Genomic DNA, 15,023 nt, shown 5'->3' with positions numbered 1-15,023 from the left:
ATCACTAATAAAATATTAATATTTGAATAATTATATTTTTTGTAAAAATCTAATGAGTACAAAAAAAAACCGGTTATAGAAGATAACGTATGAATTATGAGACTGTTTTTATTGCCCTTAACTTGTTTGAAAAAAAAATATTTTTTGGAATATACAAATATGAGATGTTTTTTTAGGTCTCAAATTAGGTTATTTTCTCATATTCCTATCCCATTTGTTATTGAACAAAATGCATGTTAAAATTAGTTAGTATATTTTACTAATTTTTATTACTAGGGGAAATTTATTAATACTTTTGATATTTTTAGTAGGTATTTCTGGTGTTTATGTTTAATATACGATTTTGATTTTTATAGATTGTTGAAAGAAAGAATAGTCTACCTTAATGGACCGGTATATATTACTTTTTTATAAAATAATGATTTAATTATTCTTAGATACATGATGGTGTTTCTGCTGTAATTGTTGCTCAGTTACTTTTTTTAGAAGCAGAAAGCCCTGAAAAACCTATATCTCTTTATATTAATTCTTCAGGAGGAAAGTATTTAAATTTAAAATATATAATTTTTTATTTATTAATAAAATAGGAAGTGTAACTGCTGGTCTGTAATGATTTAATTCTAGTATTTTTTAATGATTTATAGGTCTTGCTCTTTATGATACTATGCAATATATTCATTCCCCAGTTTGTACGCTATGTATTGGACAAGCATCATCAATGGCATCTCTTCTATTAGCAGGAGGCACTCCTGGACAAAGATATGCATTACCTCATGCAAGTATCATGATTCATCAACCTAGTGGTGGTGTATCCGGACAAGCTAGGTGTGTATTTGCTGTATTTTTGATTATTAATAGAAAAATTAGCGATATAGCAATTCATGCGCGTGAGATTTTGAAAGTTAGAGAACGTTTAAATCTTATTTATCAAAAACATTTAACTAAAACTAAAGGTTTGGCTGATATAGGTAAGTTTTAGTAATAATCCATTATTACTGATTGTTTTAGAAAAATTAATGGAAAGAGATTATTTTTTAACTCCACAAGAAGTATGTGATTTAAAATTGAGTTTAAATATTAAATTTCGCAAGGCACTTGAATTAGGTATTATTGATAAGATTTTAGTAAAACGTGATAAAGAAATAAAGGAAAAAACATGAAAAAAATATAAACGCCTTGTTTGAAACCTATGTAATTTACAATGTAATGATTGTTGTATATTTAGAATAAAGTATTATGATACGCCACTAACTGAAAGCGCTAAACATAGATTTCTTCTTGTAAATTGAACTTTATAAACAGGTGTTTTACATGTATATAAAGCAGTCATATGATCTAATCTAAAGTTTGTCAATAAATAACTGTTTCTAGATAGATTACTTACGTTTCTATATTTTCTTTTTTGTCTTTTGTGGTAGATGCAGTTATTTTAACTAACGTGTCATTTGCAGTTTCTATATTATATCCTTCTGATATTTCAGAGATATTTTCATTATTAGATGCATCACGTTTGACATCCCAGACTCTTACTGTACAGTCTGATCCTCCACTAACAAGTACTGAACTCTCTTTTGAAAAAGAAAGAGAATAAATAGATTTTCGTGTATGGCCTCTCATACTTTTTAATTGTCTACCTGACCCAATATCATAAATATTTATAAGTGCATCATCACCTTCAATGCTATTAATTATTTACAATATTCTTAAAAAAAACAAACCAGCAGTTGCAAGCAACTTTCCATCTGGAGATATTGTCACACAATTTATAGGTCCAGAATGGCCTGTAAATACTCTTACAGCATTTCCTTTTTGAACATCCCATAATCTACATGTTTTATCACTAGAGCCTGTTGCAACGTATGCTGAATTAGGATGAAATGAAACACACTATATAGAATTAGGTTTGCTACCATTAAAGTACATATTATCTACATCTACATCACTAAGGTGTCCTGCAAAAATCCTAAGAGGATACATATGTTCACAGCTCCATAAACGTGCAGTTTGGTCATGAGAAGCAGTAGCAAAATAATGTCCGAATGGACCTATTGCGATATCCCATACTGGTTGATTATGTCCTTTATATGCAACAAGACAAGTACCAGTATCTAAAGACCATAGTCGGCAAGATCGATCTTCGGAACATGATAAAATAAATCTGCTATCATTGCTAAATGTAACCCCATAAACAGGACCTGAGTGACCAATAAATCGGCGACTATGAGACTTCGATTGATATAATATTGAGGTTATTTTTAGATTTTATAGGTAATTTTAGAAATATACCTGAATCGTTGGATGAAGAGTCTGTATTAATGGTTTTATTTATAGTTGTATTCCAGACTCTAATATAACTTTCAGAAAACCCACATGCTATTAATGATGCATTTTCAGAAATATCAGCACAGTTAAGACTACGATTGTTTGTACTTATATTATTAAAATGAAATATAACCTACCTATCGTGTGTATTATGAAAAGTATACATACAAACACTAGGCAATGATGCTTGAGGACCTAGTATAAGGCGTTTTCTTAAATCTTTAATTACTTCGATTTCTTTTTCGACATCTATGGCTTTACTATAAAACTTGTAAAAAAAGAATTAAAGAAAAAAACGACTTACGATGCAGGCAAAGGAATAGAATTTTTCATAGGAGAATCATCTGATGTTTCTTTTTTGTTTCTAAACTCTTCAAGAAGAGATTTTTCACCTCTTTCATGATTTTTTTTTTCATTTTTGCTATCAAGAATAGCAAGCTCCATTTCTATATCGTTTTTTAAATCCGTATCTAATGGCATTTCACCTAATTTCACTGGTTGTTTATTAAAACTATCTAAATGATATACATCATATCCAGAAATTCCTTCATCATTTGTAATCGTATTGTTTATAAATTGGTCAGGTCTTCCTGTGACAATTTTTGTTTCAACATGTTGATTTAATAATCTCATTATGATTGCACCACCATTAGATTCGTTTTCAAAAAGAAAATGTAACATTAAATCGAATGCTGTTCTCCACATTGTTATTTTATATTTATTCTGACGATAAAGTTTTACAAGTTCGTTTTCTTCAATATGTTCTGGTAAAGTAATAGACGACATTTGACGAATATCATATCCATGAAGAACTTCATGTTCAGATGAGTATGTAGTAAAGAATTGTTTTGCTGGGAAAAAATTATATAGAATTTTTGAACTTTCATAGATTAATACCTGAATTTGTTTGATTTTTAGAAATCAAATCAAGATATGAATGTATAAATATAGGAAATAAAACACGTCTTAATTCTGGCTATATGATTATATTAGATCTTTTGATTAAAACATTTTAGATAAAAACTCTATATAATTCCAATGAGCTATCAATCCAATCTCTTAATAACATATATGATTGGAAATATGTTTCAGCAGTACCACTGAGCCAATCTAAGGAATTTTTAGCTGAATTTAATGCTTCCGGTCCTCTTGCTGATTCTAGCCTTAGTATGGCTTCTGTTCTAGAATACCCATGCTGAGAAAGCCAATTCATTACAAGACGATTCATGTCTTCAATAGTTACAGTTCTTCCCATATTTTGTTGAGTAACGCTTGGAACAACTGGTGGCATTTTGGATAAAACACTTATGTTTACTCTACTCTCATATAAAAGCTGCTAAATTATTGTGATAGAATTAAATATTTTTAGAGTTAATGTTTTTTAAAAAAAAAAAATGCTGCTTTTTTATAAAATTAATATTGTTTTATTCGAGGCTTTCGGCAAAATATAATCTTTATAATTTAAAATTAAAGATGGGTTCAGAAGAAAATACACCTCAAATTCCGTCACGGAAAAAGTCTTCTTTGTCTTTTTCAGGTTATATTGGAGATGATGATTTAGAATTTTCAATTTTAACATTTTTCGGTGTATTCGATTCTATTTCTAATGTTCCTATAAAGACATTAGGCAGTTTAAATCGTCATGTTCGTAAAAAAAGAGATGAAGTTTTTTTTTCCCTCCAAAGGCATTTTTAATGTGGTTTTAGTTCAGGGAAAATAAGGTTAGGCCTTTACAAAGGAAAGTTGATAAAGAACTGGAGAAACTGAAAGGGCGTATAGCGGATAAAGTTGATAAATTGCAAAAAAAATGGGTAGATGGAAATGTTGTTAGGGCAAGAGATAAAGTTGCTTTTGTTCTTGGTGTTGGGAATGTGTTCTTTAGTGCTTTATTAATGGGGATGATTCCTCAAAATTTTCATGTTTGGTATTCTGTTCAAATTTTATATTTTATGCCTTTAAGATATATTACATATCATCGTAAAGGAATGCATTATTTCATTGCTGGTTAGGTTTTACTTTTTTGTTACTTAATTGCTTAAATTTTTAGATCTTTGCTATTGGGTTAATATGATGGTAACTTTCTTTATTTAAAAATTTTTATTAATATTAAGCTTCTTGTTTATCTTTGGATTCTTCCTTCTTCAAAATTTCTTCTCGTGTCTACATATTTTCTTTCTTTTGGGCCATTATCATGGGCAATTATTGCTTGGAAAAATTCTCTTGTTTTTCATTCTATGTAACCGTTGTTATTTTTTTTTTTTTTCTTGACAAAAAATAGGGATAAAGTTACAAGCTTATTTATTCATATATTTCCTCCAACTGTTCTGCATACAATTATTCATATTGTTCCAGCTGGTTATACTTATAAAAGGTTTCCCGCATTGGGGAAATTGGAGCATATTGATATTTTTCCTGCATTTATAGCGACTTCTATAGCCTATTTTGTTTGGCAGATTTTATATTATATTTTTATTCAAGTATTTAGTTTTAAAAATTCTATATGTATATTAATTTAGTAGGTTAGAAGACGTGAGAAGATTTCCGCTGGAAGGCCTACATCTTTTACATGGCTTTTAAAAAGGTTAATAATGTTAGTTTGATAATATTTTCTTATATTTATAGTTATTCGAAAACATGGATAGGAAAGCTCGTATTGAAACTTCCTGAGCCTACTCGACCTTTTGCTTTTATGGCAATACAGGTGGATTATTTATAAATATATATATCTGAAAGTTTATATAACTAAATAGTATATTTATACATTAATAACTATGGCTCCATGTCCTTGGTGGTATTCTCATAAAAAATCATCAACAATATTTTTAATATCTTTATTTGCATGGAGTGTTTGGAATGGTTTGTTTATGTTTGACTTTATAATAGTTAATATTTTATATAGGTGCTTCATATTATGGTAAATTTAATATTAAATTTAAAGGTCGTGAAATGATTTTGAAATAGTTGATGTATTTGGTCGACGTTTCCAAAAAGAATTAGAAGATCTTCGGAGAGAAGTTAGTACTTATGAAAACCCTAATACGCCTTATCTATCGAAAGTTGATGATATAGTGATTTCTGGCGATTCTTTTTTAAATACATGTTCCAATGCGTTAAAAACAGTAAAATATTATATATGTTTAGATTTTTTCTTATATATTTTAGGAATTTCAATTAAATGAATTTGTTAATTCTGATGTAAATGATAATAATGAGATTAATTATTTGCGTAAAAGATAATATGAAATATTTTATTATTCTTAATATGCTTTTTTTAAATATTGAAAATACATGGTAAATTGAAGTAGAATTTTATATTTTGAATAATCATAATTGTATATATAAATTGAATTCGTATTTTGTATTTTGTATAAATATTTTATTTAAGTTAAATAGTTGATAATGCGTATTGATAAATTGGATATAAATAGATTTTACTTGTTTATAAAAAGATCTAGTAAAAATGTGTAGTAGAAATTAATCTTATTTAGTTTGTGGTACTTATGTTTAAATTTGATGGATATTTTTTTAAAATATTATCATATTTTATATTTTTTTTAATGATTAATTAAATAATATTTATAAAATGTATTTGAGGTAAATAAATGTTAAAATTGATTGTTATTTTAGCGTTGAGTTTTTTATTTTTTTGTAGTTGTTTTTTAAGTCTAAATAAATGTAAAGTTTGATTTTTTTTGGTATTTTTGAGTTTATTATTAGATTTTAATATATTATGTTAGTTTTATTTATATAAAATTATTATGATTAATATAGTAGTAATACAAAATATGATTATGAAAAAATAAAGAATGATATCTAATAGAAATTAAATTTTTTAATTAAAAATAGAACATATGAATTATGAAAAATAATAGATATATATATATATAATAAAACATAATTATTTAGAATGTTTATATAAAATGAGTTTTTTGTATGATATATATATATATATTAATTTTAAATATAATTTCGTTTTATGTACTTTTTAATGTTATGTTATATAGTATTATAGTAATAGTTTGTTGAATATAATATTATGATTTATTTTAAGATTTGTTAATTATAATTATATATAATATTATATTATTTAACAATTTTTGAAATAATTTAATTTAAATACATTAATATTTTTTTTGTAATATTTGATATGAATATTACTGTTTTTGGATTTGATATATATATGTATGGTTAATACATGACAAGTGTATTTATCATTGAAATAATTAAATTATATAATTATATAAATTAAAAATTATAATTTTAAAATAATATTTTAATTTTAATACTTTAACGTTAAGATTCGTAATTATGAAAATTGTTCGTTTAAAAATAAAAAGGTATTTGCAAATTTTATTAAATATTTACTAAATAGAAACAATTAAATACTTTTAGCTTTAGAAAATATGGGTGATACTAGGGATGAGTCTGCTTCAGATATTAAAAGATCACCTTATTCACAAGTTGGAAGAAAAAGTTCTCAGGTTCTTTCTCCTGATTCTTTAAAAAAAAGAATTTCTGCTCCATGGACTTCTTCATCTAATAATCTTTCTGATACAAATTTTGACAATAAAAATATGAAACAACATCAAATAAATAATGAGTTTGAGAATGTTAATTATACCCAGTCAGAATTAAAACCAGCTTTTGATCCAAAAGTGGAGTTTGAGCGTTTAATGAATACACGTGCAGGTAAATTTTGTATTAGTCTTTTAGTTTCTTTAAAATATGTTAGGGGGCGTTTATGTTCCACCTGCACGATTAAAAGCATTACAGGCACAAATCACTGATAAGGAAAGTAAAGAGTATCAACGTATGTACTGGGAAGCTCTTAAGAAAAGTATTAATGGTCTTATTAATAAGGTATATGATTTGTAAAATATAATCGTTTTAATAGTATAAGGTTAATACTATGAATATTAAAAATATTGTTGTTGAATTATTCGGTGAAAATCTTATTCGTGGTCGTGGTCTTTATTGCCGATCTATTATGAAAGCACAAGCAGTATCTTTGCCATTTACACCTATTTATTCCGCCTTAACTGCTATAATCAATACAAAGTTACCTTCTATTGGTGAATTACTTCTTACTCGTTTAATTGTACAGTTTCGGAAAGCTTACAAAAGAAATGATAAGGTTTAAAAGCAATTGTATGATTTTCGAATTTAACATGTGGTTTTAGTTTTTTTGTTTGTCTTCTACTATGTTTATTGCTCATTTGATTAATCATCAAGTTGCTCAGGAATTGGTTGCTCTTGAAATATTAGCATTGCTTTTAGAAAGACCTTCAAATGATGCAGTTGAAGTTGCAGTTGGTTTTATGAGGGAAGTTGGTGCATATTTGGCTGATGTTTCTCCACGTGGTAGTAATGCTGTTTTTGAACGGTTTCGGGCTATCTTGCATGAAGGAGTTATTGAGAAAAGGGTTCAATATATGATAGAAGTTCTTTTTCAAGTCAGAAGGGATAAATATAAGGATAATCCTATCATTCCAGAAGGCCTTGATTTGGTAGAAGACGGTGACCAGATTACTCACATGTTAAGTTTGAATGATGAGTTAGATGTCCAAGAAGGCTTGGGGATATTTAAATATGATCCACTGTGGCAAGAAAATGAAGATCAATATAAGAAAATTAAAGATGAAATATTAGGTGAAAACAGTGATGAATCTTCAGACAATGAAAGCTCTTCTGAAAGTAGTGATGAACAAGGTTGTATCATATTTTTATGTATATATATATTAATTTTTAAATAGTAATTGATGATAAAATACATATAAAGGATGAAACAAATCAAGCATTAATAAATCTTCGGCGAACTATATATCTTACCATTATGTCTAGTGTTAATTTTGAAGAATGTGCTCATAAGCTTATGAAAATAAATATCCATGAAGGACAAGAGGTATTTTTATGGCTTTTTTTAATTTTTATTGAAATTATTAGATTGAAATGTGTAATATGATTATTGAATGTTGTAGTCAAGAAAGAACTTATTCTCGCTTTTATGGTTTAATTGGTGAACGATTTTGTAAATTAAATCGTTTTTGGACTGAAAATTTTGAACAGACATTTTTAAATTATTATGATATTATACATCGTTATGAGACAAATAGGCTTCGTAATATTGCTACATTTTTTGGTCATCTTTTATCATCTGATGCTATAAGTTGGCATGTTATGCGTTGTATTCATTTGAATGAGGATGAAACGACTAGTAGTTCAAGGATTTTTGTGAAAATATTATTTCAGGAGCTAATGGGTGTTCTTGGTATATGTGAATTAGATACACGATTAAAAAATCCATTTTTACAAGAATCTCTTTGTGATATGTTTCCTCGAAATAATCCAAAAAATACTAGATTTGCAATAAATTATTTTACTTCTATAGGATTAGGAATGATAACTGTTCAGTTACGTGAACATTTAGAAACTATAAAAGTATGTTTTCTTTGAAAATGGTTTTAAACTTATTTTTTAGGATGTTATTACTGAAAAACAAACTCTTTCGAAATCTACATCTTCTTCAATAAGCACTACATCATATACTACTTCATATTTATCAGGGACTTATTCTAATGATATTTCTGAGTCTTCGAGATCATGTTCTCGGTCACGTAGTCCTAGAAGAATACAAAGTTCTCGTTTTCGTAGTCGTTCTCGGTCACACAGTTCTAGAAAAATACATAACTCTCGTATGCGTAGTAGTCGTTCTAGGCAGCGAAGTCGTTCTCGTTCACGTAACCGTTTCAAAATGAATTCTCGTATACATGGTCGCTCTAGATTACGAAGTCGTTCTCAATCATTAAATCGTTCTAAATTACGGTCTTTTGGTTCAAGAAAACGATTGCGATCTCGTTCTCTGTCACATGAATCTATAATACAAGGTTCTCGTACACATAGTCGTTCTAGACTTCAAAGTCGTTCTCGCTCACATAGTCGTTCTAGGATGTTGGAGTTCCGTATACATAGTCGTTCTAGACTGTGTAGTTCTCGGTCACATAGCCGTTCTTAGAAAATTTTGTTTTAAAATATATAAATAGTTGCTTTGTTTTCTATTATTTGGATTGGGTTGATGACTTGTTTTGTGTAAAAATATTGAAAGGTTATTACTATTTATTTATTTTTATATATGTTGTATAAGATATATTATTTCTATATATAGTTTTGAAGTGTATGTTATTTAATTCGTTAAAATTTATATATTTATTTGTTGTATGTAATGATTGAAATAATATCATTCAATTATATATAGTTACAATAAAATATTATTTTTCCTAGCTTATATAAGATCATATTGTTTATGTTCCTTTGAAATATATAAAATTATTATACATTTTTCTATCATTATTTTTAATATACTAAATATGAATTTCTTTTGTATAAATGATTCTATGTTATATTATAATGTTATATTATATTACATGGTAGATATATTATATGGTAGATATATTATATGGTAGATATAGTAGACAACATATAAATTTTAATTTAATATAGTTAAAATATAATTGTATCTTAGATTATATATAGTAGTATTTTAACATGTTAGATGTAGATTTACGCAAATTATTATATCTTAACTTTATACTAAATAAAATTTATAAATTATTATATTGATATATTAGATTGGACTCATTTATATATATTTTATATTATTTTGTAAGCATATTCGGTAATTATTTTGACAAATTATAAAAAATTATAAAGAGTAACTTTACGTAATTGATAGTTATATGGTAATATATTTTTTTGTTTAAAACATTTTAAAATACTTTAAAACACTTGTTTATAAGATAATATATATATTAAAAAACATAAAACATATAATGATTTTATTATTATTGTTATAAATATTAAAATATTCATTATATCATATCTTTTGTAAATTTAATAAATATAAATTTAATAAATGTTGATTTATATCATTTAGTATATATAGATTAAGAAATATATTATTTTCTTACATTTATTTATTAAATAAATGAAATAATTATCATAATATCATAAATGAGACTAGCATATAAAATAATTATAAATAATTATATATAATATTGAAATATTGAAAACATTAAATATGCTATATAAATATATTTTTTTTCTATGTAATTTTATATTAATTATATTAAAAAATTATATGTATCGTTTTATAAAATTTAATAACTGTATATATTTTAAATATGCATGTTTATAAGTTTATAAATCTAAAATTTATAGATTATTTTATAAATAACCAGAATTTGATACATTTTAGATAGAAATAAGAATATTTTATAATTTTTAAAATCTAAAATTATATATTTATTTTGTAGGTGAATAATACTAATGATAACATAATTGTTCTTTACGTTATAGAATTTTTTATAAATATGTATTTACAATACGAATAAATTATAAATATTAAATTCAATTTATAATAATTTTATCAAAATAACATTTCGTATTAAGTTATTTATTATACATATATTATGTTTTAACTAATAATAAGATATATAAATAGATACTATAGATATTAATATTGTATAAAAAAGATAAAACAATTTATAAGATTTATAAACTTAATATTTTAATATTCGATAAAAGAAATATTCGATAAAAGAAAAATGTAATTAAAATATGATTAAAATATGATTAAAAATGAAAAAATATATTATATTGACATGAACTACATCTTTAAACTACATCTTTAATTACTAATAATACATGATATATTTCAATAATATATTTATAGATAATTAATTCAACCTATGCAAAAACAATCAATAGATCACTAAAAATATATATCTATTATTTTAAACTAATAATTTCTCAATCTAAAACTACTATTTATTTAAATTATCATACATTTTTTAAAAAATATATTTATAGATAATAAAACATAAAAACATAAACAATCATACACATTAATTATAATAAATATTGTCTAGTTTTAACAAATCAGCCTATATTAATATTATAAACTAACATATGTTTATAAACATATGTATAAAATTAACGTAAGATACGTACTAACAAAATTATATAACATACATTTTAAATGCAAGTAAATCTATTAAATATTTATATGATAAAATCCCAAAACCCATAAAATCTAAAAAAATACAAAAAATACATAACATATATAATTTTATTTCATTACTACATATATTTAAACGTTAAACATTAAACGTTAACAATTCATAATTAAAACAAAATCAAATTATATGAGAATAATATCAATAAGATAAAACATTTTGCATTTACATATCTAAAAAAAACATTACAAAACACTAAAAAACCACAACTGAACCCTAAAAATTACACGAAAAACCAATAATTATCATACAATTATATATTACAATTATATATTTAATTTCATTTACTTGATGACGAATATTCTACAAATATCAAAAAATATTTTTTTAAAAAAAAATAATACTTGTTACAGCCTTCGTTCCTTCAGACACAGCATGTTTTGCAAGTTCACCAGGAAGTATCAGACGAACAGAAGTTTGAATTTCACGTGAAGAAATAGTTGACTTCTTGTTGTACGAAGCAAGTTTTGAAGCTTCACTAGCAATACGCTCAAAAATATCTACAAACTTAAAAACACATTTCTAAATTCCAACAAAATTACCATTCACAAAACTATTAAGAATTGACATTGCTCTATTTGATATACCAGTGTCAGGATGAACTTGTTTCAAAACCTTATAAATATAAGATGAATAAGTCTCCTTTCGATTTTTTGAACGCTTTTTTTTATCAAGAGTTCCTTTCCCATGCTCTTTTTTGTCCATAGGCGCTTTTCCTGAGAAACTTTTGCTAGCAACTGGTTTCTTTTCAGCAAGTTTTTGAGGCATACTGCAAAGAAAAACACCAATTCAATTATACAACTTTACACAATATTTATTAAACCATAAAAACTAGATCAATGTGCCTTTATATTTCTCATTACATCAAAATAGCCATAATAAATACCCCTAACCCATAAGAATTCATTAAGTAAAATCAAAATAAAAAAATAAAATTTAGATTACAAAACATATATTTTTTAAAAAAAAAAATAAATATAATAGAAACAAATTGCATATTTGCACAAGATTATATATATATCATAATATATTTCATTATTTATATAACTTCCAATTATTTTTTTTCATAAAATTACTATAGCAACACAAAGGAATGTAAACACGTTAAGTTCTTCGATCAATTTACAATTTTTTTATTGATGCGGAATTTACTTATAATAACGGGGCAATAATTTCGTATTGTTCCGTATATTATCAAGCAAACCAAGAAATTCAATAAAAAAAACCAAATAAAAACGTGTTAAAACCAATATAAAAATGTCTTCTGGAGGCAAAGGAGGAAAAGCATCAGCTGGCAAAACAGGGCAATCACGATCAACTAAAGCAGGACTTACATTCCCAGTTGGACGTGTTCATAGATTATTAAGAAAGGGGAACTATGCGCAAAGAGTTGGAGCAGGTGCACCAGGTATTTGATAAGTATATTTGCATACAATTAATATTATAAAGTATATCTTGCAGCAGTCTTAGAGTATCTTGCAGCAGAAATTCTCGAATTAGCAGGAAATGCAGCCCGAGATAACAAGAAAAGTAATAATTCCACGTAAATGTATTGGTAATATTAAATTTTTGTAGCTCGTATCATCCCACGTCATTTACAACTTGCTATTAGAAATGACGAGGAATTAAATAAATTGTTAGGATATGTTACTATTGCACAAGGTGGTGTTTTACCAGTAAATAACTCTATTTGCAGATGTATTTTCTTTAATAGTCTTTTAGAATATCCATTCTACTTTACTTCCAGTTAAATCTAAGAAGTTAGGGAAAGGTAATATGTGATTTCTTGTATAAATTTAACATATTTAGCATCTCAAGAGCTTTAGTCATGCGTTTTTATATACATTCAGATCTATATGAATGGCTGACGCAGGGATATGTTTTTCTTCCTGTATTATTGTTTTGTATATAATCGCATTAACGGACGGGTTAATATCTTTTCATTAATATATTGCTTTTTAAGGATCCAGAAATTGTAATGTGTTCATTTTCCAGTGTTATACTATAAAACCGAATACATGAATTATAATAAATTTGGCATGTCCATATTCATTTTTAGAGAAATAAATATATAATGTTTTTATATATTAAACTTAATACTACATATTTGTTTAATCAGAAAAATCGTATAAATTCGTCGTATGTTTAAGATTTACTTATTTGTTTTTAGCAAAAATAAAGTTTATAAATGTACATACCTATTAACCTTGAATCGCCAGAACGTTTATTATCACTCTTATTTTTAACAAGTCGCAAAGTAGACTTCTTGTTTTTACTCTTTGACATTGGAGATGTATTACCTCTTTCTAAAGAACCATATGAACAATTTGAACTTACAAGCCACCATTTTCCCGGTGGACGTCTCTTTCTTTTTAATTTCTCTTGAGAAATATAACCCCCAAAAATAGAAAGATTTTTCAATTCATTCTCAGTTAAAGAAAATCGAGTCCTTTTTGTTAGAGGTTTCTAAAATAAATCAATATAACTTTTTTTAAGCAAATCAAATACATCAAAATTCTTCCCATTGATTTTCTTTTTTTTTTTATAATATGTTTCATTTAATTCATTATCTTTATTATCACCACATAAACCCTTTGTAGATGAACTATCAGAGTTCAAAGGAGAAAACAAATTCCTACACTCATCCGTGATGCACGAACGCTGTATTTTAGTATCGCATTTAGAGAATCTAGAAAAAAATACATGAAAATCATTTTTTATTGTAAGATCATATTTATTTGGAATTTCTTTAACTGGAGAGCATTTTGTTTTATTTACTTTTAAAACGTCACCAAAAGATTCATTAGTAGAAATAAATTTATCGCTTTCATCAGAAACCAAAGTATTTAAACATTTTACATTCTCTATAATATCATTACAATTTATATTTAAAATATACAACAAAACTACCTCTTTTTTTTGAAGAAAAATAATCAGGTTTTATCAAAGAATTCAGCTGGTTATTAAATTTTTGAATATTTAAATTTAACATATTTTGAGATATACGTTTTAAAGATTTTTTTCTTGATAAATCACATGAATTATCATATTTTTTTAAACCTGAAGAAAAAACAGAACTTTTAGAGTGTTTTTTAATAATTTCACCATTGTATGCTATTTTCTTTTGTTGTAATAGACAAGGATTTTGAAAAAAACTTTCAGATATACCTAACGAAAATCTAGTTTTTAAAACATCAGAGGACTCCATTGTCAATGAACCATGAGGAAAAGAATTCGATAACTTAAAATACGCTTCATTTACCAGTTTAGGCATTGGACTACTTGCATAAAGTTTATCAAATCTATCCAAAACGATTTGCCCACTTATCTATCAATATAAGCATGTTAAATTATACATAAAAGTACAGACTGAATCTCGGTCAGTGCTGGTTAAATTATTAAAACTATTAACAGAGGAATCATTCGTTAATCTAGATAGTTTCCAGTTACGTTTAACAATAAAAAATCTAGAAGCTTTATCAAACATTTTAAAACATTGTGTACTTGTGGTAGGGTTCTGGGAATTTAAAGAACCTAGAAACCTAGGAGCATGTACTTGAGATATCCTATCTTTCTCAAAAAGTGCGCTAGAATTAAGATACGGCATTAATATTGTTTATCGTGGTAACC

General features: G+C 25.6%; 7 protein-coding genes across 7 annotated transcripts; 4 read left to right on the top strand and 3 right to left on the bottom strand.

The window, feature by feature from the left end:
- Nucleotides 1-159: 159 nt before the first annotated feature.
- On the top strand, nt 160-1,160 carry T551_01614 (ATP-dependent Clp endopeptidase, proteolytic subunit ClpP; the record flags this gene model as incomplete). Its single annotated transcript, XM_018373877.1, has 8 exons — nt 160-216; nt 277-311; nt 357-393; nt 438-541; nt 592-602; nt 645-825; nt 859-968; nt 1,009-1,160. The coding sequence occupies 8 exons, from the start codon at nt 160-162 to the stop codon at nt 1,158-1,160; spliced, it is 687 nt and encodes a 228-aa protein (XP_018230052.1).
- Nucleotides 1,161-1,234: 74 nt separating this feature from the next.
- Nucleotides 1,235-3,613, bottom strand: T551_01613 (uncharacterized protein; the record flags this gene model as incomplete). The annotated part of the gene is made up of 9 exons (XM_018373876.1): nt 1,235-1,340; nt 1,385-1,673; nt 1,719-1,887; nt 1,933-2,195; nt 2,287-2,429; nt 2,460-2,582; nt 2,627-3,173; nt 3,220-3,298; nt 3,347-3,613. 9 exons carry the CDS (start codon nt 3,611-3,613, stop codon nt 1,235-1,237), a joined length of 1,986 nt encoding a protein of 661 aa, XP_018230051.1.
- A 182-nt stretch (nt 3,614-3,795) lies between these two features.
- Nucleotides 3,796-5,559, top strand: T551_01612 (glycerophosphocholine acyltransferase; the record flags this gene model as incomplete). Its single annotated transcript, XM_018373875.1, has 11 exons — nt 3,796-3,987; nt 4,029-4,326; nt 4,370-4,395; nt 4,434-4,558; nt 4,601-4,799; nt 4,842-4,903; nt 4,945-5,023; nt 5,073-5,178; nt 5,222-5,236; nt 5,284-5,441; nt 5,485-5,559. The coding sequence occupies 11 exons, from the start codon at nt 3,796-3,798 to the stop codon at nt 5,557-5,559; spliced, it is 1,335 nt and encodes a 444-aa protein (XP_018230050.1).
- A 1,166-nt stretch (nt 5,560-6,725) lies between these two features.
- T551_01611 (U2-type spliceosomal complex subunit CWC22) lies at nt 6,726-9,334 on the top strand (the record flags this gene model as incomplete). Its single annotated transcript, XM_018373874.1, has 7 exons — nt 6,726-7,011; nt 7,055-7,182; nt 7,223-7,456; nt 7,503-8,031; nt 8,076-8,224; nt 8,266-8,760; nt 8,801-9,334. 7 exons carry the CDS (start codon nt 6,726-6,728, stop codon nt 9,332-9,334), a joined length of 2,355 nt encoding a protein of 784 aa, XP_018230049.1.
- A 2,339-nt stretch (nt 9,335-11,673) lies between these two features.
- On the bottom strand, nt 11,674-12,161 carry T551_01610 (histone H2B; the record flags this gene model as incomplete). The annotated part of the gene is made up of 3 exons (XM_018373873.1): nt 11,674-11,696; nt 11,738-11,893; nt 11,936-12,161. The coding sequence occupies 3 exons, from the start codon at nt 12,159-12,161 to the stop codon at nt 11,674-11,676; spliced, it is 405 nt and encodes a 134-aa protein (XP_018230048.1).
- Nucleotides 12,162-12,650: 489 nt separating this feature from the next.
- Nucleotides 12,651-13,219, top strand: T551_01609 (histone H2A; the record flags this gene model as incomplete). The annotated part of the gene is made up of 5 exons (XM_018373872.1): nt 12,651-12,801; nt 12,843-12,923; nt 12,969-13,069; nt 13,116-13,164; nt 13,203-13,219. The coding sequence occupies 5 exons, from the start codon at nt 12,651-12,653 to the stop codon at nt 13,217-13,219; spliced, it is 399 nt and encodes a 132-aa protein (XP_018230047.1).
- Nucleotides 13,220-13,504: 285 nt separating this feature from the next.
- Nucleotides 13,505-15,000, bottom strand: T551_01608 (uncharacterized protein; the record flags this gene model as incomplete). Its single annotated transcript, XM_018373871.1, has 5 exons — nt 13,505-13,548; nt 13,592-13,859; nt 13,902-14,257; nt 14,304-14,721; nt 14,764-15,000. 5 exons carry the CDS (start codon nt 14,998-15,000, stop codon nt 13,505-13,507), a joined length of 1,323 nt encoding a protein of 440 aa, XP_018230046.1.
- Nucleotides 15,001-15,023: the final 23 nt, after the last annotated feature.

This window comes from Pneumocystis jirovecii, assembly GCF_001477535.1.
Source record: "Pneumocystis jirovecii RU7 chromosome Unknown supercont1.6, whole genome shotgun sequence".
In the NCBI taxonomy this organism is placed as follows: Eukaryota; Fungi; Ascomycota; class Pneumocystomycetes; order Pneumocystales; family Pneumocystaceae; genus Pneumocystis; species Pneumocystis jirovecii.
The sequence above is the reverse complement of the archived record's forward strand: the minus strand, read 5'-3'. Positions and strand labels throughout refer to the sequence as shown.